The sequence below is a fragment of the Ursus arctos genome, unplaced genomic scaffold (assembly GCF_023065955.2).
Source record: "Ursus arctos isolate Adak ecotype North America unplaced genomic scaffold, UrsArc2.0 scaffold_34, whole genome shotgun sequence".
Lineage (NCBI taxonomy): Eukaryota > Metazoa > Chordata > Mammalia > Carnivora > Ursidae > Ursus > Ursus arctos.
Genome location: NW_026623030.1, coordinates 8,352,608 through 8,379,269, shown reverse-complemented (window position 1 = coordinate 8,379,269; position 26,662 = coordinate 8,352,608). Strand labels below are relative to the sequence as shown.

The 26,662-nt window shown below is 52.0% G+C and overlaps 1 protein-coding gene across 1 annotated transcript in view; it reads right to left on the bottom strand.

The window, feature by feature from the left end:
- Window positions 1-26,662, bottom strand: part of SEZ6L (seizure related 6 homolog like) — a 66,702-nt gene that overhangs the window by 26,689 nt on the left and 13,351 nt on the right. Inside the window, exons 7-10 of the mRNA XM_026484683.4 lie at window positions 25,752-25,918; window positions 25,159-25,353; window positions 23,505-23,643; window positions 498-694 (exon numbers count right to left, since the gene is read on the bottom strand). Coding sequence (XP_026340468.2) covers window positions 498-694; window positions 23,505-23,643; window positions 25,159-25,353; window positions 25,752-25,918 — 698 coding nt within the window. The remainder of the gene's footprint in view (window positions 1-497; window positions 695-23,504; window positions 23,644-25,158; window positions 25,354-25,751; window positions 25,919-26,662) is intronic.

The window sequence follows — 26,662 nt, the reverse complement described above, 5'->3', positions numbered from 1 at the left end:
GGTCTCCGTTGGAAGGGGCTGCAGGGGAAGAAGAGCCCTGAGGGAGGGAGAGCTCCGCTTCAGTGCAGGCAAGACGGCGAAGATGCTGTTCTGAGAAGCTGCGGACACAGGACAGTGAGCTGAGGACAGAGTCCCAGCTGACCGCAAGGGAAACACCACGAATCTGAAAGTCACGAGGCATCATCTACGAAGCCCTGATATCGGCCCTCTGCAGCAGCTGTCAGTTTTTCCATTTTACAGATCACAAAAAGGAGGCTCGGAGAGGATCTCACAGCTATTGAGAGCAGTATTAAAACCCAAACCCTGGTCCTTTCGACCAGAGAGCCCAGATGCGTAAAAACTACACACATTGACTGTGCCAATATGTTAAAAGACCCATGTAGCACAGAATCCCCCAAAAGATATATCTAGAAGAAAACATCTACACACACACACACACACACACACACACACACACACACACACACACACACAAATGGACTGGAGGAGACACTTACCTATGTAGTTCATGATAAATCCCTGGCCCTTCCCGAAGATGAGGCCAGCAGGGTCTGAGTGGAACTGGATGGTTAGGTCCGGCGTGGACGAGTACAGCTTCTGGGGACCACTGTTCCCAAGGTACTGCCCCAAGATGTGAGGCATGACCTCATCGCCGTCATAGATAGTCAGGATGTCGCTGTTGCTCAGGTTCAGGCTGGGGGGCGGGGCAGAGAGAAGAGGAGGGGTCTTGTGAAACACAGTTACGGGCATTCAACGAGCCTTGGATTTATTTTGTCGGGGAGGCATACTCGGAGGCAGGTGCCAGGCTAGGAACCGGGGGTGAGGTACGCGGTAGGCAGAGACCGCAGATGTGAGCAGGACACACTGATCCTGCGTGCCCGGGTTTGGGGAGGGACTGGGCTTCTGAAGGCTCACGCAGGAGATGGTCTTCCCTGCAAGGAGCTCATTGCACGGTCAAATGCTGAATTGTCAGTAGAGTTGCCTTCAACGCCGGTGAGGCTGAGTGCTGGGCACTGGGCTACCTGCTGGGGGTGTGGCGTGGGTCTTCCATTCTTCTGGGTTGCAGAGCAAGCTGACTGCCTCTTAATTAGAACCTGCATCTTCACGTCAGGTGAAATGAGCCTTCCCAAATCATTATGTGGCCAAGTCCTCAAAACTAAAACCCGGGTATCTATGATGTTCAGGGGATGGGGTGGAGGGCGGGGTGGAGGCACCTTGTTCCTGAAATATGCTCAAACCTGCTATCAATATTCATGACATGAAAGGATGACCCATTTCCAGAGACTCGAATGCAGGAAAGCACCTTGACACTAAATATCAGGACTGCACCGGACAGTTAATAATCCAGAAGGCGCTTCAGTGTGCCACAGACACGTGTTATGTGAAGTGTGCTGGATAAAAACTGATCTCTGATTGAAAGGATGCCGGGTAATTCAGCGTTGGCTGCAGACAATATTAACTCATACCTTTTTTCCTTCCATTCTCCTCCTTCCCTTCTCTCTTAACGTCTTTCACCTCTTCTTGTGTCCCTCTCCCTAATATTTTTGAACACCTCCTATCTGCCAGGTCTGTGTCAGGGGACACAAGAATCACAGAGCAGTGGTGGATTTAGACTAGGAAACCAGGGATTGTGGGAGCAGTTACGATCCAGGTGCATGCAGAGAGAGGAGACTGGGGGGCATCCCGGGGGCCTCCCTGGTGGAGGTGATGTTTGCATGGGATCCTCAAGAAAGATTAAAGGGCTATAAGGTTGATAAGCAGGGGGTGGTGAGAAAGCAAAGCAGAGGCAGAAGGAAAGAGGGACCAAGATCGTGGCTCCTGAAGGAATCTGCCCACTGGTCAGTGTTTCCCAGCTGTGGGTATAGACACTGAAGCCTGGAGGGGTGTAGGAGCCAGACCCTGAAGGGCTTAGAGAGCCAAGTTCATGTATTTGGATGTCATATTGCTTGGGATGGGAGCAGACAGACACTGCCCGAGGAGAGGTATTCCAGGAAATGGCCCTAAGCAAAGTTCATAGAACCCATGCAGAGTGCCCCCAGCCCTCCCTCCTGACAGGTCATCCAGGGTGGTGTTCTCCTTCCTGGGTCTGGGAGGGGGAGGACGGGTGGAAACCACCCAAGCAGGTGCTTCTGCTAGTAAGAACAAAGTAACAGAAACACAAGGAACATTGTGGAAGGGTGGCTCCCAGAGGGCAGGGGACATACTGTATTCACAATGATGTCCTCCCCAGCACCTTTCACACTCCTCCCAGGGCCGGCTTAGGGAGATTCCAACTGCCCGCATGACCACCATCAGTTTCCCTTGTACCACCCCCCAAACACCCTCTCCTAACAACAGCTGTCTGCTGGCTTTACACGTGTGGCTTCAAGACGGGGCCCCTAGAGTCATACCCTCTGCCAGTTTCCAGCGAAGGTTACAGCCTCTAAACCCTATGGTATCGAAATTCTGGAGTTGCCACCTTCCCTCGCACACCATAGGTGCTCGATAAATGCACAGGTATGAAAGAGCCTGCCAGAGAGTCTATTCGACAGCAGAAACGGTGCGGTTGATGTCAGCCTCTTGACCTGTGCGAGGGAAGAGCCTCTTAACCCTAAGAACCACGAAAACATCAATCGTTCACAAAAGCGCTGGATGAGGCTGCTGTGAAACATGGTAGATCCCCAATATTTATTCCTTAAGCTGACTTCACAGCTGATCTGCTGGTGACCGTGAGCTCCAGAGAATCTGCAGCTTGGCTTTACTCTATCACCCATTGATCTAAATGCAGCAGAAGCATCTTCAAGGGGGCAAATAGCTTTCGTTTGAAAACCGTAGCATGACTCTTTGTCCTTCGTAAGGTAGGAGGCAGCAGAATGCACTGCCTTGGGAATCCGCAAGCTTTGGTGGATTCTTGGCTCTGATACTTGCACGGGGTGGGGGAGGGGGCACCAGTGTTTCTGACATTCCTTGTCTGTGAATTTCCAGTCCATGTCATGGGCTTTCAGAGTGAGGTAAGGCATCCTGAAAGTCTGGGATCAAAAGCCAGATGCACTGACAGCATCTGAGCAAGTCTGGTCAAGTCACTCGAACGTGAAGTCATGTCACCGTGTCATTATGGATGTCACCATCACCACCACCATCACCACCGCCACCACCACCATCATCATCACAGCATCACCAGCATCATGGTTGCCACGATCAGGCTCTCTTTAGATGGCTGTCTACACCAAATGACATCAGATGACTTCCAACTAAGGGTGGTTTTGTTCCCTGGGGGACAGTTTGCAATGTCTAGAGACATGGTGGTCCCAACTTGGCGGGGGGGGGGGGTAGGTGGGCACTGGGGAGTCGATGGTAAGGACTCTGTTACACATCCCACACTGCACAGGATAGCCTCCCACGACAAAGAATTCTCTCACTGAAAATGTCAATTGCGCTAAGGTTGAGAAACACTAATTTATGTGAATGCCTTTTGTCAACAGAGTGCAACAGACTATTCATTGCAACTTCTATTGTCCTGGGATTTCAGCAGAGGTCCCCTAAGCTAAGAATAAGCAAATAGCATATGGAAAAGCATTCCTACTTTTTTAAAGGGCTATTGACTGAAATTGGGTCCTCGCCTGAGCAAAGATGAGTGTCTCTTGGAGTCTGGCTGATCTGGGAGGCCACCCCAGGCAGCACGGTGAGTAAGCGAGATAGGAGGAAACAAAAGAGCCAATGTATAGTCGCTGATGGGAGAGTTCCACTGTGGGCACTGGGCTCAGTCCTGCAGGAACAGTGAACGATGGTGCAGAACATACCTCGGGGGAGAGGGAACTGGGAATTTATCCTCCACCCCCATCCCTCATTGGCTGAGGGCTGCTCTCAGGGGTACCAAGCCCCCAGCACTTCTGGGATGCCCACGAGAGGCTTGCAGTAGGAAGCCATGGTGGGTACACAGTGGCAGATGCTGCAGAGCTTGGATAGGGCCCCAGGGACACCTGCTACCACCATCAATACATCATTTCTGGTCTGAGCTCCTCCTCCCCTATCTCTATCTTGTAGAAGGCAAAGAATTTACTGGGCCCCTGAAGAGGCTTGCAGGAAGGAGTGACTCAGAGAGAGTGTCACTTAGGAGGAAGAACAGGGGGAGGGGAGAAAGCCTATCACCCTCCGCTTAAGCCAGGTGGGGAGGGCTTCAAGGGCACTCTTGGTGGCTTGGCAGGTGTCTTTGGGGTTTGGGGAACAGTGACTGCATTTGATGCTCCCCAAGAGAAGAGTAATGACAAAAGTCAGACAGGAGCTGCCTGCCCGCCTTGGGGCAGAGCCAAGAGAGAAAGAGGCGCTGGGAGTGATGACAGTGGGCGGGAGATTCACGTTTCCGGGGGCCAGATATGGACCTTGAAGATAGGAGCCACTGTGGGTCTCCTTAAAAGTGTTCCCCATCCTGAAAGGATGATGGGGTCCAGCAGAAGGGAAAGCCAAGAGCAGCCAGACTCAGGAGGCTTTGTCCTCAACACGTTCCCCGTAAGAGAGGACAGCCCCGGCTTTCTGTATCTTCCATAGCAGGACAGTGCTGTCCGTCCTGCTTTCCGTGAGAAGGAAGCAGCCCTCCCAGCCTCTTCCTGCTGCAGAATTCCCAGCCCCAGGAGCCCTGTGGAGGGTGCGGGAAGTTTGAAAATGAATGAGGTTCAGGGCTCTATGATTAGTAGACTGAGTCACACTTGTTATGACCAGAAGACCTCTAAAAATGAAGCTTCCAGCCCAAGAAGTGCCAAAAAAAAAAAAAAAAAAAAAAAAAAAAAAAAAAAAAAAGAAAGAAAGAAAGAAAGAAAAGAAAAGAAAAAAAGTAGACCATGAATGAAGGAGCAGTGAAAGAATGTTATTCTCTGCTGAATCCTTCTGGATCCACCTTTTTGATAGGTTCCACCGATACATGCAAACGCCGGTCAAAATTGATCCCCTGCCCATCTCGAAAGATAAGCCTGCGTTTAGCCCGCCCGTCCAGCGTATTTGATACACCAGGGACATCCAGGGTCCCTGCTGCTGGATCGTCCACAGCTACCGAGATGAAAATGCAGACTTAGCAGCCCAGAGACTGGTCAGGGGCAGAGCAGGGGTTTTTCCACTGAGGACCCGAGTAAGATGTGGGCCAGAGACCATCCAGGGAGGCGCAGAGAAACCAGGATGTTGCCGTGACTCCAGAACCACCGGGAGGTGGAGAGGTGCCAGCAGGCCAGTGGCTTCGATGGGACTGGAATTGGGTGTAGCAGGTCCCCCCTTAGAAAGGACGCCGCAGGGCCAGTCCCTGCCTGCTCCAGCCCCTCTCTGCTGCCAGAGGGCAAGGCTCTCCAGGAGACCCCAGCTTCTGGGTCTCCTTCTCTCCCTGTCTCCTCGGCCACTGCCTTTAGTTCTTCTCCATCCCTTTTCAGATAGACTGCAGGACAGCACCTCCTTGCCTAGCCCCAGTCCCTCTCCTCGGCAGCCAGGTGAGTCCTTCCGAAACATAAATCTGGCCCCTTCGCAGAACAGATGAATGAAAAGCAAAATATGGTGCATCCAGCCATGAATAGGAATGAGGCCCTATGGGCGCTATACCATGGGTGAACCTTTGACTTTCTGCCGAGTGCAAGAATCCCGTCACAAACGGCCATTCGGTGCACGATTCCACTACGAGGAAATATTCAGAATAGATAGTCATAGAGACAGAAAGCAATTTAGTAGTTGCCAAGGGCTGGGAGGAAGGGTCTGGGAGGAACGGAGACCTCCGGCTCATCAGGTGTGGGGTTTGTTTCGGGGAGGATGAGAGTGCTTTAAAACTAGATGGGGGTGTGGGTTGCACAACATTGTGAGTGTACGAAATGCCACTGAACCTTAGAAGTTAAAATGGTTGAGGGGCAACTGGGTGGCACAGTGGTTGAGCGTGTGCCTTCGGCTCAGGGCGTGATCCTGGCGTTATGGGATCGAGCCCCACATCAGGCTCCTCCGCTATGAGCCTGCTTCTTCCTCTCCCACTCCCCCTGCTTGTGTTCCCTCTCTCGCTGGTTGTCTCTATCTCTGTCAAATAAATAAATAAAATCTTAAAAAAAAAAAAGACGTTAAAATGGTTGAGGGCACGTTAAGCAAGTTTCACTTCAATTACAAAGACATTGCTGCTCATGTCAGGGTAAAGTGCAAATTTTTGACTTCAGGGTTTCCCTGTACCTATTTTCTGTACCCCCTTACCTCCCCACAGCTTCCTCCCTCACTATCTCCTTCAACCCCAATATTTTACACTCCGGCCAGAATCCATTACCCGTCAATCTCTCCAAGGATTGTGGAAGCACCTGCAAGGCTTTCTGCAGGCCATTGTCCCCTCTAGCCTGAATCTTAATTTAACCTTGCGGCTGTAGACCTGGATAATTCCCGCCCCCTCATCCCCGTCACAGTCTTCTGTGATTCACTCATGCATGGAGCCCCCCGCTGCCCCATCTGCGTCTGGGCTGGAAGCCCCTTCTGCATTCACCCCTCCTACGGAGCTCAGCACTCGACGCTCCAGTGGTCTGGGGCATGTGCACTAGACCAGAAGCTCCCTGAGGCCAGGGGGCAGGTCTGTCCTGCTCACTGCTGTCTGTATCCCCAGCTCAGGACCGTGCTGAGCGTGTGTCGGATGAATCAGCACCAGTCCAGGGGCAGATAGATGTCTGGATCTGAGCCTCAGGTCCCACCAGGGTAGGCTGTAGCTCTCACCGCTTCTCTGCCTGGGGCTTTGACCCCCAAATGGGCTTCCTTGCATCAACCTTTGGAGGGGAACTCCTCTCGTCCTGGCTGCTTTCAGCACTGGCCCCCACGAGTTAACTGGGAAGCTCTAAATGGCTGGAGCTGCCCCAAATGATTTCTGCCCCACCTGCCTCCTTGGCCCTGATTGCCTACACCCCCATTCTTCTTCGATATGCCGGTTGTCAGAATCAAGCTTGGTACCATGACACCCCTACGTTGTCTGATGAGCCCCTCCAATGCCAGCCCATTGGCTGGGTTGTAGCTCCCTCTCCCTCCCCACCTTGGTCCTGCACCAGGCATATCCTGCAACCCCTTCCAGGGTCTGAGCAGCCATCTGTGAGCCCACTATCCAATGCTCCCACTTCTGGTGTCCCCTGCCACCTCCTCCTTGTCTCAGGGCCAGATATCTGAGAAAAGATCTCCCAAGACCCTCAGTTAGCTTTTGAATAACAACCATGCTGCCTACTGAGTCTTAAGGACTCAAACAACAGCAACAACATCGCACGCTAAGACTTAGAATCATGCCCATTTGATAGATCAGGAAACTGAGGCTCAACTGGGAGAAACACTTGCCCAAGGTCACAAAGGAATCAGACCCAAGACTCTAAACCAGGTCTGTTAGACGTCAAAGCCTGAGATGTGAACCACTATTTTACACGATGTTCCGTGAAAGCCACGTGCACATATCTCCACAAAGTGTGACTAGGGACACCTGGGTGGCTCAGTCAGTTGAGCGTGAGACTCTCGATTTCACTCAGGTCATGATCGCAGGGTTGTGGGATCGAGTCCGGTGCCTGGCTCTGTGCTCAGCGGGGAGTCTGCTTGAGATGTGCTTGCTCCCTCTGCCCTTCCCCCGCTAAGTAAAGAAATAAAATCTTAAAGAAAAAAGTGTGACTAGCTTCAGTCTGGTATCAGAAAGTGTGAAAAACATTACACACAAAATCTGCAGTATGAGGAAGCCCCATCTCACTGCCCCTGGCATCCCGCTGTGCCTTACGTTCTTACAACAACATCACCAAAGTCCATGCGATTAGACCCATCATTTCAACTTTTGTTTCCCTACAAAGGTAATATTTCTTCTTTTCCTACAAAGGTAATATTTCTTCTCTCTACAGACTCGCTGTGTTGAAAGATTGTCTCCTAAACATTTTACATTTCCTGATAACAATTAAATCTGCCTCGTTTTGTTGTCATTATCGATGGTGTATAATCGAGTATGTAATAAAACCAGCCTTAAACGGGTGACTTAGTCTGGAGGGAGGGAGCTTTATTTTGGTAGATAGAAAGTTTCTGTTCCGTTTTTTGACATATTTAAAAAGAGTCTGGGCACCCGGCTGGCTCAGTCAGTGGAACATGTGACTCTTGATCCCGGGTTTGTGAGTCAAGCCCCACGTTGGGTATAGAGATTACCTAAAAGCAAAATCTTAAAAAAATAAAAACAAAAAAGAAGAGCCTGGGAAGGATGCATAAGAAATTCTAGTTACCGTGGTTGCCTCTAGGGAGGGGCCCAGGAGAGGTTGTTTGCTGTGGAAAAGAGGGAAACTTAATTTTCACTGTAGACTCATTCATACTTTTGGATTTTTGAATCGTGTGAATATATGACCTCTTCAAAAAGGATAAAAACAGCTCGACGGGGTCCCCATTATTGTTTTCAGTAGGGTCTAGAGAGCCAGAGAGGTTAGGGTAGAATATAAATCGGGGATTCTGACACAGATAGCGAACCCTGGTTTTGCGCTGGTGAAGTAATTCTTCTCTTGGCCAGCAGAGAGCAGTGTACGCCTAAGCATGGACTGCCATTCGGGGCAGCAGGTGCCCCCATCCACACCTCAGCCAATCAGGAGCCCGGATGTGGGGGCAGGTGGTAGGTGAGCTTTGGTAACTATTGAACTGCAGTTAATATTCCACAGAGGACGTAGAAAGAAATGATGAGCAAGCCACCTTGCTCTTTCTTTCTTACTTTTTAAACAAATGGCTGACCCTTGCTTAGAAATCTTGCCTTTAGAAGGCTTTCCCCAGTGGCGTTCACGAGATGATTTGAGCTAGACAAACGTATTTGAAAATGTCGAATGGTTATGTATTTATTTAAATATGAATTAGGAAAAATATATAAATATTTGGTCTGCACATCAAACTTCTAATTTCATGGACATTATTTTGCTTAGAGTAAGCCAAGTGAAAAAGCAAGCCAATTTATATGCAGTTTAAGGGGGGGAAAATCAGAAGTAGCTGGTAATAGAATGGGGCGGTGGAAAAAGCGAAATTAAGAATAAAGTCCAGTGTCTCAGGCTTTCTGGACTTCTTGGGGGTCCGCTGTTGGGACCCCAGCCCGCTTCTGGTGTCTCAAACGTCTTTGTACACCAGACACTTTGCAGCCCCTAGACCTGCCTGGGCCTGCGCTGTTCCCTTCATCTGGGATTAAGGGACTTCACCTCTCTGCTTGACAACATTTTACTGAATCCCTCAAGGTCCCTCCGTGCTCCCTACCTGACCCTGCATTTACAGCCATATGATAACTAGCCAAGTTTTCTTTTCTTTTCTTTTCTTTTTTTTAAAGATTTTATTTATTTTGTTGACAGAGATAGAGACAGCCAGCGAGAGAGGGAACACAAGCAGGGGGAGCGGGAGAGGAAGAAGCAGGCTCATAGCAGAGGAGCCTGATGTGGGGCTCGATCCCATAACGCCGGGATCACTCCCTGAGCCGAAGGCAGACGCTTAACGACTGCGCCACCCAGGCGCCCCCCTAGCCAAGTTTTCCGTAAGGCTTCCCACATGCCAGGAGCTGTTGCAAGCACTTCACACACCAATTCTATCCTCAGACAAAGCCTGTAAGTACCACTGTCCTCACCCATGTCACAGAGAAGCCAACTGAGGCACCCAGTGGTGAAGAAGCAGGCTGCAGCTTGAATAGCTGGTCACTGAGGACAGCGAGAATCCAAACCTACATGCTTGGTGGGGGGAAGCTCTGTCAGCTCCCACACCGGATTGCCCAAACTCCCTGAAACCATGTGCTCTTCTCCCCCGTATCCCCAAGCCCACCATAGGGCTTGGCGCCCCCGCCGACAGCCCTCAGCGCTGCGGAAATGCTGGGGATCCCTGTGGCCCAGTGCTTGTTTGGTTTCAATGAAATTCGATAAAATGGCAGACCGAACAAGAAACCATACCAGCTCCAGGGAGGACATAAAATACCAATCTTTCTGGCTCCCTGAAAGGACACCTGAATGCATAAGAAAATGCACAGTTTTCTTATGGCCTTTTTTGTGCTTCCTCTGTCCCGAGACACTCACCAGGCGCCCATGGAGGTCAGGCTCAGGACCCGACTCTGGCCAGTGGGTCTCAGTCCTAGCTGCACGGAAGATTCTCTGGGAAGATTTAAGCCCTCCCCATAGTGCTTAGGCTGCACCCCAGACCAATCAGACCCTCAGCATCTCGGGGGTGGGGCCCTGGGATCAGTGTCCCTCAAAATTCTCCAAGAGGCTGCACTGGAAGCCAGGACCCCAAGGCACTGCTGTGCTGTGGTTTCAGTGAGAAGGAAGCGTCCACCGCCTTCCCTCCCTTCTCTGGTTTCTCCATCCCTCCCCCCTCCACCAATCCCCCCTCTCCTCCCCAAAGAGAATGAGAAGAACGAGACTCCTGTGCTGGACCTGCCTTTCCTCTGGGACCACCCCCGGGCCGGGCTGCTTCTCATTTCCATAGCGCTGGACAGGGCCATCTCCGAATGCGGGGGGCAAAGCTTTGTCAAGGTCAACGACAAGACATTTCACACCCAGCATCAGGGACTGGGAGAAAACCCACCAGCTCGTCACTGGTTTGCCTATGAAGAAGTCAGTCCTTAATCCTCCCCCCCCTTGGCGATTTTGCTCCATCTTGAGAGGTAGGGCTAGGAGAATGGGCTCTGGTTCAAATCCTCTAGGGGCCGATTTCTAGCTGGGTGACCCTGAGAAAGTGGCTTAACCTCGATGTCCTCACCTGTAACATGGGGATAGTATTGTGGGGAGCTGTAAAGGAGATAATTAGGGCCAGGAATTTGATTAAAAGAGCATCTTTGGCCTTTAAAAGAATATTTATAATGAATGATACTACCCTGCCAAGGGATGAGGGGGAGGGGTTGGGTGGGGTGGCAACAAAACCCAGCATCAGGAGATCGCACCGGGAGCCACCCCCTCTGCCACTTCCCTGCTCTGTGACGATGGATGAGTCTGTAGCCCAGCCTGGGCCTCAGTTTCCCCAGATGACAACCTCAGAATCCATGAACTGTAAAAAAATGAATTAACAATGGCTATGATCTCCTCGTGCTTCATGCTTTCCTTCTATTTGGACGCTTGGACGCAACATCCCCCCCCCCTTCCCCATTCAGCAGCAACGAAGGCGTCAGGGTGGGAATACCAGGATTCAGACGTAGGTTGCTGAGGCCTGGGCCTCTGGGACCTAAGTGTGACCACGGACACAGATCTGTGGCCCTGCCATGACTTTCCTGAGTGGAGATGCCCACACCTCTTCCTCTTTCTGGATGTGTTTCTCCAAATACATAAAATTAGTGGGTGGGCTCTGAGGCCTTCTTCATTAGGACTCTGAGTCAGGGTGCAAGAGCTGGGCCTGCGAGACCATCATTAAAGCCGAATTAAATAAGAGCGGAATTAGGGTGGATTGGGATTTGTGGGGTGTGTGTGTGAATGCGTGTTTGTGGTGTGTGTGTGAGAGGCTGTGTGGTGTGTGTATGTGTGTGTATGGTGTGTGGTGTGTATGCAGTGTATGTGCAGTGTGTGTGTTATGATGTATGTGTGCATGCAGGGGTGGCGGAGGCCGGTGCGTGAGCGCACACACACACACACACACACACACACACACACGCAGGCAGTGGTGGCCCTGGCTCTGCGTGGCTGGAGGAAGATGTTACAGAGCTGTCCCCAGCGGGAGCTGACAGCTGCTGGATGTGTCCCTGTCATTCCGAATCCCCATCACGACACACACTGAAGGCATCACTGCAGAGCCCGGGGTGGCTCCACGGACGCCGGGCGCGGGCTGGGGTGTGTGGCCCTGGCACAGGAGGCGTCCTCCAGGACAAAACCTCCAGGGCTCACACGAGCTCCCCCAGGAGGCGCCGGGCGGGGGTCCAGGGGTTTCTCCCGGCCACGGACATCAGGGGACCGTGGTCAGGGCCTCTGGTCAGCACGCGCTTTCTGCACCGCAGCACTGACCATGGCCCTGTCTGCTCAGAACTCTCAAGGGAGGTGGGCTGCCGTCAGGACCGTGTCGCTTCCACTCCGAGAGGCAGGGCCAAGAGCTGGTGTGGGCTAAGGGCCCCAACCCTGGCACCTGCACATCCAGCTGGCCAGCCGCCGAGAGCCCCTCTGAACATCTGTCTCTTTCTCCGTGTCGCGGGGGACGTTATCGTGCGGATTCCTTGGTTGCTCTGAGAATTAAGTAAACTGACCCAGGTACTGTGCACGTGGGGAGACTGGCTGGCAAGAAGGGCTCGATCCGTGGGAGCTGTTATCTCCAGGCCTCGGGTAATCTAGCGCGATGGCAGCCACACGGAGGGCCCTCAATAAACCCCGCTGAATAGTAAGTGTGCGAGGCCACTGCGTGTCAGGCCTTCATAAAACAAGCAGCCACGTCTCCCCAGGGTGTCAGATCTAATTGCAGGCGAATGCCCTGAGCTCTTAGCGTGCACCGGCAAGGCAACAGCCCAGCTCAAGACAGGGGCGGGTCCCCTCCCACAGCTGCTCTTGCCATCACCAGGGCTGGAAGAGTGCGGAGGCGCTGAGGGGCAGGAAATGGGCAGGTGTTGGGGGATGATCTATCCCAGAGCTGGTGCTACCCTGTCACCACGGACCATACCAGTCCCTTGCACATAGTGGGACGGGGAGCACTTTTCCATGAACCCTCTTGATTCCTCACTGTCACACCAAATGCTGAGCTCAGGGGTAATCAACTCTTGTGAGTGCATGAGTGTGTGTGTGTGTGTGTGTGTGTGTGTGTGTGTGTGTGGTTGCATAACGGAGCTCAGTGTGTGCACGTGCCAGGAGAAAGAAGTCATCATCATCATCACCACCATCATCGGAGCCATTTAAATTATTCAGTGTGTATAACGCACCAGGTCCTTGAGTTTCATTCCCTCGGACTCTAAGAAGTGGGTCTCATTATGATCCTCATTTTAAAGATAGGAAACTGAGATTCAGAGAAGTGGAGTGACTTATCCAAGGTCACACAGCCAGTAAGTGGAAGAGCTGGGACGTGAACCCAAGACTTCCTACTGTGAGCAAAGGCCTTCTTTCCCTCCTGTATGTTGGGGGTATCGTGTAGAGAATGAAACATTTCCCGAGCCTTCTAAATTCCAGGTACTCGTGGGCGCCTGGGTGGCTCAGTTGGTTAAGCAACTGCCTTCGGCTCAGGCCGTGATCCCGGGGTCCTGGGATCAATCCCCGTGTCGGGCTCCCTGCTTGCGGGGAGCCTGCTTCTCCCTCTCCTCCACACTCATGCTCTCTCTTGCTATCTCTCTTTCTCTCTCTCAAATAAAGAAATAAAATCTTAAAAAAAAAAATAAATTCCAGGTGCTAAGTGCAAATCTCATCTCTGTCACTTCCAAGACGTGGGATCGTAGGCCAGTTCCTCACCTCTCTGAGCCTTGGATTCCTTCGGTAAAATGGGGATGGTGAGGGTCACCTCATAGGGCCGTCATACACGGTGATGTCATTAGGAGCCTTGGACGGGAACCAGGAGCCCTGAGTTCTAACCCCCACTCTTCCCTGGCCGATGCAGCTTGAGTGCAGACATGATTTCAGAGGTCTGTCCCTCTCTGTGTCCACGCTCCTTGCAGCGAGCCTTCAAAGCACCTGCCATCAAGAGGCCTTGAACACTGCTCCTCAATGTCTTGGAACCCTGGCTCGTCACCATGGGAAGAAGCCTGAGCTAGCTCTGGCAGGATGGAGCTTATGGCCAACCCACCCAAACACATGAGAAAGACCAGCCACAATCTGCACTTGATCTTGGCCAAAAGGCCGAGAAGCAATCAGCCACAATCTGCAAATCCACTTGCCCAACCCATCCCTACCCAGAGACGCACGCGTGAGCCCGCTGAGACCAGAGCTGCCTTGCTGACCTGTAGACTCATCAGCAATGAAACAAGCTTGCTGTTTTATGCTGCTGAGTTATGCTGTAACAAGGGGTCACTTGTTACACAGTAAGAGCTGACTGATAGAGTAACCTTGGGACAGATTTTTCCCATTTCCAGGCCTCAGTTTCCTTATCTGCAACAGGATGGGATTTGGGCTCCAGGAACTTTGCTGTTCTTGGATTCTTTACAACTTTTGGCCCCGGGAAAAATCCCATCTCCCTCCGCTAATGGATGGAAGGTTTTTACTTCTACTGGAGCCATTGCTCCCATGATTTCTGCTGGACATCTGTGCTTCTTTTTTTTTTAATAAAGATTTTATTTATTAATTTGACAGAGAGAGACAGCCAGCGAGAGAGGGAACACAGGCAGGGGGAGTGGGAGAGGAAGAAGCAGGCTCCCAGCGGAGGAGCTTGATGTGGGACTCGATCCCAAAACGCCGGGATCACACCCTGAGCCAAAGGCAGACGCTTAACAACTGCGCCACCCAGGAGCCCCAAGACATCTGTGCTTCTGGGGTCAACACTGCCCTCGATTGCTGACCCCTTCTTTTTTTTGCCTGGATCTCAAGCTGAATTCTTGCAGCCCAAGGCAGCGACATCCCTGTTTTAAGAACTGTAGTGCCTCTGGACAAGGCACTTAATTTTTAGGGCTTGGAATTAACTTAGCACGGAATAGGCTGGCAGTAGCTGAAGAGAAATATTCCACGGCTATCAATCATATGGTTACTGGGCTTTGTTATTAGGTCCTTTTATTTCCTGGTTAGAGAACCGTGTTGGGGCCCATAAACAGGGAAAGATTTGGGGCTGGGCTCTGTTGCAGAGCCAGGGAAGGCAAGCGGGACGGAGCCCAGCTGAAACTTTTTTCTTCCACAGATGCATGGCTGAGATAGGTCCCAGGAAATGGGGGCTGTGGGGTGGGGCAGGCACCTCTCTGAGCCTTCATTTCTTCTATAAGATGGGGTTAGCGGTTTCTCCCTTGTGGAACACCTCACTACTATGTATTTTGTGGTTGTAACACTGGTTTTGGACCAAGAGATCTGAGTTCGAGTCCTGGCTCGGCCCCTCCCCAGTTGTGTCCTCCAGCAACTTTGTCTCTCTCAGCCTCAGTGCCCTTATCAGTAAAAGGGGATAGCCATGGGTGCCGGGGTGGCTCAGTCAGTTAAGTGTCTGACTTCAGCTCAGGTTATGATCTCAGGGTCTGGGGATCGAGCCCTAGGTCGGGCTCCTTGATCAGCAGGGAAGTTTGCTCGTCTATCTGCCCCTCCCCCAGCTTGTGCGCTCTCTCTCTCTCTCTCTCAAATAAATAAAATCTTTAGAAAAAGTAAAAGGGGTGGCACCTGGGTAGGCTCAGTTGCTTAAGCGTCTGCCTTCGGCTCAGGTCATGATCCCAGGGTCCTGGGATCGAGCCCCACATTGGGCTCCCTGCTCGGTGGGGAGTCTGCTTCTCCTTCTCCTCCCTGCTCATGCTCTCTCTCACTCTCTCTCTCAAATAAATAAATAAAATCTTAAGAAAAAGAGGGGATAACCAGTGGGACATCACATAAGTGTCCTGGTAGGAGTGAAATGAGTTAATATGGGTAAAAGCCCTCACCAACTGGCAAACGCCAAGTGCTTGATGGGTGTAAGAGATTTTTTTCGATGGCGTCATCATCGATGAAATAACGCATGCTGAGTATTTAGCATGAAATGCGGCACAGAGGAAGGGGCAAAAGGAATGTTGACTGTGGTTATTTGCTGATTTAAGGCCAGAAACTCTACTAAGAACGTCACATTATTTAATTAACTCACACACTCACCACCTCGCTCTCTCTCTCTCTCTCTCATTCAACAGATACTTATGGAGCACCTGCTGTGTGCCAGGCGCTGGGGGATCCAGGGAGCAAACACCTCGTCCTGGGGCGGGGAACGGCCACCTGCTGTCTCCTGCCCAGGCCACAGAGCTAGTGGGCGTGGCAGAGCCAGGATTTAAATGTAGCTCTTTTGGACTCAAGAAACTGCAGCATCTCCCCTGTCACGTGGCATTTTCAAGACTGTGACTGACCGCTGTGCTCTGTGTCTACCGCCACGCTTAGGTTGTTTTTCTGGTCCTAGCTCAGACTTGCTGTGTGATGCTGGGCAAGTTACTTGCCCTCTCTGGGCCCCTCCCAGCTCTTCCAGTCTACGATGCCTTCACCACTAAATACTTATTTCTTTTATTTTCCTTTCTGTGGTTTATCTTGAGAGAGAGAGAAAGAGAATGAGAGGGAGGAAGAGAGAGAAATTTCAGAAACCCTTAAGGTTTTAAAAGGCTCATGCTTAGCTGTGTTTTAGGTAAGCTGATGGAGCTGACAGGTACAGGATGGGTTAGGGAACAGGCATTTGGTATGAAGGAGGTTTAGCCTGGGGGGTCCTGACTCATTTTAAGATTATGCACCCCCCTTCCCACCTCTAACACCAATAACGCAAAGCAGACGGTTCTAATTAAAGCCATCATTCAGGGCATCTCTTTGGTGTCTAACGGTCCCTGTTTTCACAGCTCGAGAGCCCTGCTCCCAGGGGCCCCTCCTGGAATGCCCTTCTGCCATTCCAGCTCGGCCAACTGACACCCTTCAAGATTCTGCTTGGATGTCACCTTCTCTGTGACAGTCCCACAGCCTGCAGAGCTAATGCAGGGTCCTGCTACCTCCCCTCCCTCGACTCCTCCAGCCACACCACTCAGCCTGCATCTCGCCGGGTTGTCTACTCATGCATGACACCACTTCCCTTCCCGAACTTTGAGTTTCTGGAGGTCTGGGAGCCTCCCTGGTGCATCACGGAGGCCTACGGCTGGTCCCCCCAAAGCCCTTTCAAGTCCCTACAAGCGAAGGCTATGATGTGTGCGCGAACCCTGGCTCAGGCTTCTGTTAGCTGTGTGACCTGAGAAAGCCACTTAACAAGCTCTCTGTCATTTGCAAACCCAGGACGTGGTGACCATAATATCTTATAAGGACTCCTGGTAATCACCGTCTCCGTGGATGAAGTGCCAGCGACGTGGAGGACCTCACGCGCCCCGCTTTGCCTACATTCTCTCTAATGTAGGTAACTTCCCTTCTGCAATGATCTCTACCCCCAGAGCTCTAATTTACGCAGTTATGATCTCTGCATAATAATGCGTTGTAACGTGCGTCATGCTCTCTATTGCTCGTGGGCATAAAGCAGGCAGTTTGGGGGCTGGCACACAGTAGGCCCTTCACAGAGCCTGACTCCTTGGAACCAAGAGGTGAGCGCCCAAGGCATCAACAGACCCGCTCAGTAGATGAGGGGAAGAAAAGAAGTCCCCTCTGGCTTGCCATGCGTGGTTTACGTGGTTTACGTCATGACGCAGCAGACAGTGCGCAACACCTACTACGGGCCATCTCTGCCGCGCAGTCAACAGCGCGAACTCCTTCCCCCTCGCCAAGGCGATAAGGAACGGTTGCAAGCACTTAGGCGGTGTGAGGGGCCCTGAGGACAGAATTATTTTTACTATCAAACTCAAATTGGTTTACTAAAACTGTCAGCGGAAACCAAGCAAGATAAATTAAACCCAGCAGTTCTCGGGCCTCACGTAACCCTGGCTGGTGAGATGCTATTTTCGGTCCCTCTGTGGGAGGAAGGGGGTGCCAGGTCCAGATGCCACGCTGCCAGGCGCGTGCCAGGGTTTGCCGGGGAGAGCCCGAGGATGCTGACCGGAGGGCTCGGCTCCCCTCTGCAAAGCTTTAATCCCCGTTAACGGCTTGAAGCCCTTCCCCTGCTGCCCAGCTTGGGCGAGTGCAGACTTCCGGACGCGGCCTTCAAGGCCCCGCCTGATTTCCTCTGCCGCCTGTCGGTCCCTCCTCCTCGATGCCACCTCTCCAGATACACAGGGCTTCCTGCGGCTCATTTTAAGGGCTGGTGGGGATCCCAGACCCTGGAGGCATGGCAAGACGAGTCTGCATCTCACTGTGCCAGTTCCCGGCCGTGGGACCTGTCAGCCCCTCAGCTTGCTCACCTGTTTAACGGAGATGATAGCAGAACGCGGTGCGTGTGCTTGCTTTGAGGGTGCCCGCCGAGGGAATGCCTGGAGACACCAGGTGTTCAACTTATCTTCCAGATTACGGACCCGCAAAAAGAGAGGTGTGCTCTCCTGCTTCTGGACCTTTGCACATGCTGTTCTTTTTGGCTCGAACACTGTTCCCCGCTCCCTGTCTTTTCCCACCTTCTGTCTGTCCTCCAGGTTTTGGGCGCGACCAGGGTTTTGCTGCTTCGGGACTATTGGCATTTTGGGTCAGCTACTTCTTTGTGGTGGGGGCTGTTCTGTGCACTGCGGGAAGTTGAGAAGCATCCCTGGGGAGGTGCTCCCCACTTAGATGCCAGAGGCATCCCATTTTCCCCCATGCCAAGTGTACAACCGGGACCGCCTCCAGACACGGCTGTTTGCTGAGAAAGATGCTACTTTCCCTGGAAAGCTTTACTGCACATCACCCACCAGGCTCCCCCTCCTCACTTTGAGCCTCGAGGGCCCCTGGATTTGCTCCTGAGTGCACCATGTCCCCCAGCACAGGGCCATGCCATTCCTGCTCCCTGCCAGGGCTCAGTGGGAGCCTCGTTCACAGAGGGCACTCAATAAATGCACATGGAATCACCCGGAACTTGCCCAATGCGAAAAATGACAGCATGCCCATGATGACTGAAACTGGACTGAACTGATTTTGATGTCACTTTGAAGCCTAAGGTCCTGGGATGATGCTGGCTGTGTGTCCCCATGGAAGGAGCCTCCCTCACAGCCCCAGATCCGAGACTGTCTGTGGTCCCACCATCACCTTCCCCTCGGTTTAGCATCTGATTACCCAGAGGGACAGTACAGCGTCCCCACCCCCCACCCCACTTGGTCCCCAAACTCTACTAGCGGATTTGGCCATCACTGGGTTGGGGGTCCTCAGAAGACCCACCCTAGATTCTGCTTCTAAGTCTATGAGGGCAAATCCTTCGATGCTATAATTCTATAAAACCTTCTCGTGGGGGGTCTTCCCATACAATCATTTTACTTGAGAGCTTTTAACCAAAATCTTATTTCTTAACATTGCTGGTCATGTAATCAATATAGACTTATTGATAAAAAGTAGGCCACACCTCAGTGGTCTTTCCCATATTTTTGTGACCTTTTCCCCCCTCCTTGTGCACCGGAGGCAGCTGGACAGTGATGTGAGTTCACATTCTGGCTTTGCACCCTCATAGCTCTATGGCCATGAGCAGGTGTCTTGAATTCATGGACTCTTATTTTATTGAGCACCTACTATGGGCCGGGCATTGATCTACCTACTTTGGTTATTGCAGGGACTCAAAGAGCAAAAACAAATCCCTCTCTTCTCTTGGACGTGACATTGTTGGTGGAGGGGGTAACATGTTTCAACAAATGTGACAAGTGTGGTACGTTGGGTGGTGCTAAGTGCTATTGGGAAATGTGAAACAAGGGAAGAATATCGAGAATGACAGAGATGCTGGCTAAGTCAGTGGAACGTGTAACTCCTGCTCTTGGGGCTGTGAGTTTGAGCCCCACGTTGGGTGTCGAGATTGCTTAAAAATAAAACCTTAAAAAAAAAAGAATGACAGATGCCGATTTAGATCAGGGCGTCGGGGGACTTCTCAGAGGAGGGGATTTGTGAGCAGAGGCCTGCAAGAAGCTAGGGAGTGAGCTATGCAGGTTATTCAGGGAAGAGCATCCCAGGGTTGGGGGAGGGGAGAAGAGACAGCCAGTGCAAAGGCCCTGGGGTATGTCTGTGGCACAACAAGGAAGGTGGTGTGGACAAATGGAGAGAACAAGGAGTGGAAAGAAATGAAACAGGAGACGTAACCAGGGGTAGATCACATGGGGTCTTTTGTAAGAACGTTGGCTTTTACCCTAGGTAAAATGTAGAGCTAGTGTGGGCTTTGAAGCAGAGCGTGATGTGACCTGCTTTAGGTTTTAACAGGATCACTCAAAGTGGTGGGTTACAAATGGTCTCAAAGGGGACAAAACCAAGAGTGGGGATACCAGCCAGGATGCCTCTGGAATAATCCTGGGACGAGACATGGCCCATGGTGGCAGTGGTGGGGGTGAAACACGCGCTTAGACTCTGGGCATCTTCCGATCGTTGAATTCTAGAATCAACAGGAGGTACGAAGGACCTGAGGACAGGGTGTGCGGGAAAGAGAAGAACCCAATTCAAAGTGAGTGTGCTGGAACTGCCAGCTCACTCTGGCTTATGAGTCAATTGTTAAACGCCCAGGCATCTAGCGATCCCGTTAGCATGGTGTTAGTAGCTCGAGATGGGCCATGGTGGGAGTATTTACAGCACGGAAATTGGCAAATGCCATAAATCAGGGTGTTTCTCCCCACCCCACTGCCAAGAACCCCAGTCGTTGGACGCACACCCGTTCTCCTGGTCTAGAACAATCCCAAGTCCTTTTGTCCCGAGCAGCTGGTAGGGTGGACGATTCCTTACCAAGATGGGCAGGTGGGTGAAATGGGTTTGCAGAAGGGGAATCGGGAGTTTAACTTTGGGTACCCTTTTTTCGAGAGGCCTTTTAGACATGCAACTGAGGAGGTCAGAAGGCAGGGAAGATGGGTTGAATAGAGGAGCTGTATCGCCCCCACAGATTACTCTGGGGACGAAATAACTCTGTGTCTGTAAACCACTTTGCAAATAGGAAGCACTCAATGATGAAAATCGCTTTCTTCCTCACGGCAATGAGAAAGAACCTTCATCCCTAGCTAGACCAGGGCTTTCAAAGGAGTGGCCCCTCAAGTCTGGACCCAGCCAGCAGACACTACTTTTTTTGGGGGGCGGGGAGGGGCATTATTCTAAAAAAAACAAATTTAAATGATTTCCGGTGGGGATGCACTAACTCCTCGGTCCAGATCCCTCCCCTCCATATCAGCCCACACTGACCCCAGTTTCCATTCTCCGTTACTCGCCTGGCCCTCCGTGAGCTTGAGTCTGCCTTCTCTTGGCTCGAGGCAGCCCATCGCTTTGCAGAGAGGGAACGTGAAGCCCAGAGAGGCTTGGCGCCGGGTCCGGGGCTGCTCAGGGATCCCTGGCAGGGTGTGGAGAAGGGAAGCCGGGGCTCCTGTCCCCCCGCCAACACTCATATCTGGGGTTGCCAGGATGATAAGAAGAGAGAAGGTCTTCCCCCCGCAAGGGGTCCTTTCCTGAGGCGGATGCCAGTGGTGGCCCGGCTTGGAGAAACCTAACTGCTCAGTTTCCTGGATCGGCTGTCCCATTGCATGCTTTGCTGTGGAAATAAAACCCCATCTAGCGTCAAGCAGAAGGTTAATTGAGTATTTGATGCCTAGAGAGAGTGAAAGCAAGGGCTCCCGTTTTCCTGTTTCCTCATCCAAGCCTGTGACACCAAGAGAAGACATGGGCCTGTCTTGGTTCAGCAGAACCATGCATCTCGGGGGCACGCTGCAAGGAGAAGGCCGCTGAGCCAGCAGAACGGGAAAGCATGGATAATTTCGGGCGACATGGGGCTGGGAGGACCTTCTGCAAGAGAAGCCGGGGTACCTAGAATTGGTTTCTCCTTCTCCTGGTTGAAGATTGAGGTGGCTTGCTAGGAACTTCTCATGGACAGGTGCTCATAAACCAGGACCACACATCCATATTTACCAGGAGGACAGTAGGGAGCCACAGAAGGCTTCCCAGAGGAAACAGCTTTAGAAAGGAGTGCTCTATTTGAAGCTTCGGCTAAGAAGACGCCAGGGCTCCCTTGGACCCTTTCCCTCCATAACCCCTACCTAATCTCCACGCTCTAGCCACATTAAACTTCTTTCAAGTCACTAAGCAGGCCACTTTCTCTCTCATTTCCAGGCTTTGCACATTCTGTTCTCACTGGCTGGGACACTCTTCCTTTCCCTTCATTATTGCCTACCTTCTCTTTCATCCCAGCTCAGAAGTCCCTTCCTCCTGGAAGCCCTCCTTTGATTTCACTCAGGCCTCCTCAGTGGCCTGTCCTCCCGATCACTGCTCTCACCACACCGCATCTAGTTTCATGTCCGCCTCGCCCACTGGACAGTGAGGGCAGAGACTGTTCTGTTGTCTCACAACGGGACCCCCGGTGCCTAGCTTGCTGCTAGCACACAGTAGGTGCATACGTATCTTATCCCCTCCCAGAGCCAGTAGAGACCATCCCACCTGCTCTGCTCCAATAGAAATTTTATTGCCCAATGGGCAGCTGCCAGAGCCTTTCCAGGGCCTACAACCTGGCGTGGCTCATAATAGACATCTCAGAAGCTATGTCTGGAGGGAATGAGCACTTTCCACCAGACTCTAGAAGTCAGAGAGGTAAGAACAGGAGGAAGGGGTGAACTCCCACCGAGGAGTGAACAAGGGTGGGAATGGGCAAGGGACGCTTACAAGCTGCCTCCGGTAGCCACGAAACACTGATGTTTCAAGACCCTCATAACCGATGAGAAAGACCAAAGCCAGAAAGAAGTCCAAAGGAAACAGCTGGGGAGGGGGGGGATGGGATTCCGACCCAGGTTGGTCCGGCCGCAAGTCCGCAAGGGGCAACTGTGCAAGATCTGTAAATCTTCAATTCAACTGGAGCAAAAGATCCTAGGGCAGCTCCCAAGGACACCTCCCCAACCCTTAAGGGACCGCTTTGAAATTTTATCATAATTTTGCAGATAACTCCCCTCTTGCAAGGCTTCTCTGCAGAGCAAGGCAGCCTGGGGGGTCTTGCTTCCCAGCAGACTGGGCTTCTACTTCAGGCTTGAAGGGAACGCTACCCTCCCCCCCTCCCCAGGCCCTGGCCACCTCCAGAGAGGCTCTCAGAACTTGCCCCCACCCGCCACCGCCGTCCACCGTCCCAGCCACGGTGTCTGGGTCTGCCTGGAAGCCCTTTCTTCTGCTTTTCTAGACATAACCATCTGTCTCTGTCTGCTTCTCCCCATCCCTGGGGAGTTCAGGAGGGGGAAAGTTCTGGATGGAGCATCTCATAGGCACCCCCACTGAGTCCAGCAAACAGCCACACAGCTGGGTAACTCCACCCATTGCAGTAGCTCTTCACGCAGCACCTGTCTCCTGAGTGACTACTCTGCGGTGAGCTCTGTGTTAGATCCCGGGACAGAGATAAATCAGAGCAAGCCCTGACTACAAGGACCTTCGGGGCTAGTTGAGAGAGACGGATAAGAAAACGACCTGCTACAGTACAGATGGTACGTGTTATACATCCCCCGTCCTCCTGACCACACTGGCTATTCAGTCCTTCCAAATACCATGCTTGTTCTTGCCACAGGGCCTTTGCATAGTCTGTCCCTTTCAGCTATAATTATTGCAACTCATTCCCAGTTCTGAGCTTTAGTATCCATCCTCAGGGAAAGCTTTTCTGACCTTCTTCTTTACATCAAACCCCCATTATAGGATCTCATAGCACCATTCAAGCATCCTTACATGGCTCACCCGAGTTACGGTACGCCATTGTGGGTGCATTTCCAGCTTTAATGCCAGCTTCCTCCAAAGACGGAAGGTCTGGAGGCTAGGGACCCTGTCTGTGTGTGCGTGATGTTGTCGTTTCTCCCACCACTGGGACTCCAGCTCTTGGCCCAGTCCCTAACACCTAGCAGTTGCTTCCTTAACCCTGGCTGAAAGAACAACGCAGGAGCCATCTCTTCCCCAACTGGGCTGGATTGAGGTCCATGCATCATAAACACTCACAACTGGATATCTAAGAAGATCCGTTTCTCCTCCCCTACGTGAATCTTCCAGATACAATCTTCACCTTCCACGTACGGCTCCGGCCAGTTTGGGGACAGCACCACCCCAGCCACGGCAGAGAGTTCCCCACCACACATGGCTGTAGAAGACAGACAGACAGACAGACAGACAGAGATGCATGTTATTCGTAACGAAGCCAGTACGGTGTAGCGGTTAAGAGCGAGGGCTATGCAGTCAGACAGTCACGGCTCGCCAGGTACCAAGAACAGGTGGTTGCCCCGTAGGCGGTCCTTGCATGAGTGTGGAATGATTAAGTTAGGGCTGGCTCCCTGCCTCCTTTTAGCTGCGGGTTGGTGAAGGTGGGGCGAAGGGCGCTGTGGTTCTTTCAGGATCAAGGACAGAGCTCAACGTTCTGGATGATTCTGCAACAGCTCTATTCTTGGGCAGGGTGAGTAGTGGCCAACAGATGCTACGCATACCATTCAGCTGGACCTGGGTTAGAGTCTTGCCTCTGCACCCCCAGACTCAATGACGAGGCACTCAACCTTTTGGAGTCTCAGCTCCCTCCCTCCGTAAAGCTGCAGTAACACCACTGTTCACTGGCTCCGCTGGGTTATTCTGGAGCTTAATCGAGCTCGTGGGGGTCAAAGGCAGCACAGCACCTGACCCGAGGTAAGGGCTCCATACTTCTTAGTTAACATTACTGCCAAAGAGCCCGGCTCTGCGCTGGAAGTAGAGATGTGGCTGTGCCCGGCGCCTGGCTCTTTAAATTCCACTCTGTTTACCGCTTTGGAAAGTTCTCAATGTGGCAGAGGCCAAAGCACCAATAAATTCCGCTCTGTTAAACCAGCACATTTAATACCGGGATCAATCCCTCACCACGACGAAGCTGTGATTTCACGCCAACTGCCATCCAGGCAGCAGCTGCCGGGAGCCAGGGCTCTCTTCATTACAGCACGTGCTCCAATTGCATCCAGGCTCAAGGGGGCTCTGTGGCCTTGAATATGGGAAGAGAGGCAAGGCAGGGCAGGCATCCGGGAGCCCATGGAGATGAGGGTTCTACCCAGCCAACGCTGTCCAGAGGGGCTCAGAGCACAGATCTCTGAGAACAGAGAGACCTGAGTTTCATTTCCACCTCTGCCAGTTACCCTCAGTCTGTTCTTAGAAATATCACTTCACAGCTACAGGTTCCTCACCTGTACATGGGGTCAATACTATGTACCTCACAGGGTCGTAGTGAGGATTAAATCAGATAATGCACATGTAGCCCTTAGCAACTGTTACTAATATCATCATCATTATTAATTCACCTCAGGGCTGCCATGTGTGGTTGGGTGGGCTGTGCACTGCACAAAAGTACATAGCAAGGGGGTATAGAGGAGCTGAAATCCATGCAGAGATCTTTTCACTAAGCTATGCACTATGGGGTCTGTGCTTGGAGGAAGGGGCACCTTTAAAAATGTATCAATTTTATAATTTTCTCAAGGACAAGCAACAAATCTGACCCAAAGGATAGTGAGCCCTGGAAACGGTTCTAATGCTAAAACTGGTATGTAAATTTGTGACATACTTCTAGACTGTGCCCTCGGCCTTTTCATCTGAGGGGGTGGAGGTCCCTGAGGCAACCCGGGAGGAGGGCAGTGGGGCCACTCACCTCTGCACAGGGGCTCTGTGTCATTCCAGTATGGGTCCCGCACATTGATGCACTCGATAATGGCCGGACCCTGCTCCAGAGAGTGGCCAGGGTCGCAGGTGAACTCCACTACGGTTCCGATGTTATAGGTTGGGTCGGATGTGGTGAAATTCCCATTCTGAATGTAGGGCTCATAACAGTGGCCTTTCTCAAAGGCTGGGGTGGGGAAACAAAAAAGAGGGAGCAGCTCAGATGAGGCAGGGGCTCCTCACAGTGCTCGATCTCAGAAGATGGGTCCCTCCTTGCTGAAACTCCAAGGAAAATGGGCACCATATCCCACGTTTCAGTTCCAGCTGACGTGCTGAGGGCCCTTGCACCATTCACTTTGCTTTTCGGGACCTCATTATTTTCATCTGTAAAATGGGAGTACAAACCCCTGCCCTCCCAACCCTGCAGAGTCTGCCTTTGGAAGTCAAAGGGTCAGTCTGGCCGCCGGACCTCCCTTGCCCTTAGCAGGTCAGATTTCTAGCTCCCAGGACCCAGCCCAGCTCTGCCATGCTTCCTCCTCGCCCACGCCATCACCCAGGATGGCGGAGGCCCCTGGGGACCCTCACCCTCAAACCGGATGTTGAAGGCTGAGGCTGCTCGCGCCTGGTCAGACAGGAACTCAATGCGGATGCTGTTGCCCTCGCTCAGCAGACCCTCAAACGGGACGTTCTCGGTTTGGAGGGAGTCATAGAGAAGAGCGGACTTGTTGATCAGGCCACTGTAGACCATCATCCTGGCGGGGGAGGGGGGGTGACGGACAGGAGGATTATGACACACAGTAGCCAGAGGCGTGGGCCATGAATGCCGCCTCTGGGGCCTCATTCCCAGACGCAGAGCCCGACTGCGCCCCTGACTTGTCCGGACAAGCTGCTCCCCCTTATGCAACCTGCTTCCTCTCCTGTAACAATGCTTGTCCTAGGCTCAGGGATGGATTCTGAAGTCGTAGGAAAAATGATGTGTGTGATGTAATGAGCCAGACTAATTATTATTATTATTATTATTATTGTTGTTACTAATCGAGAAGCAGAGATTAATGGCTGAAAGAATGGTAGTCAGACAAGCAGAATCCCAACGCTGTAACCTTCTGAGCTGTGTGACTTTGGACAAGGACACTTCCCATCACTGAGCCTCTGTTTCTTCATCTGTCAAATGGGTGCAATCACACCTACCTACATCCGAACGTAGGGATTAGAGGCCACATAACATGCCCAGGACGGAGTAGGTATATGTGTTAAATTTATTAAGCATTTGACTCCTAACAGGCTCTGTCTTTTATTCTGATATCCTAAGAGCACTGTGCGTGGAGTCAGGAGTTCTGATTTTCACTTCCCGATTCTCCACCGATTGGGTTTACGTAAGTCTCAGCACATCGTGGACCTCAGTTTCCACAGCCATGAAAGGAAGGATCATAACGTCTCTCCTACGTATCTCACAGGTGGGCCTTGAGAATACGACAGGATTAAGGGCCCTGAAAAAT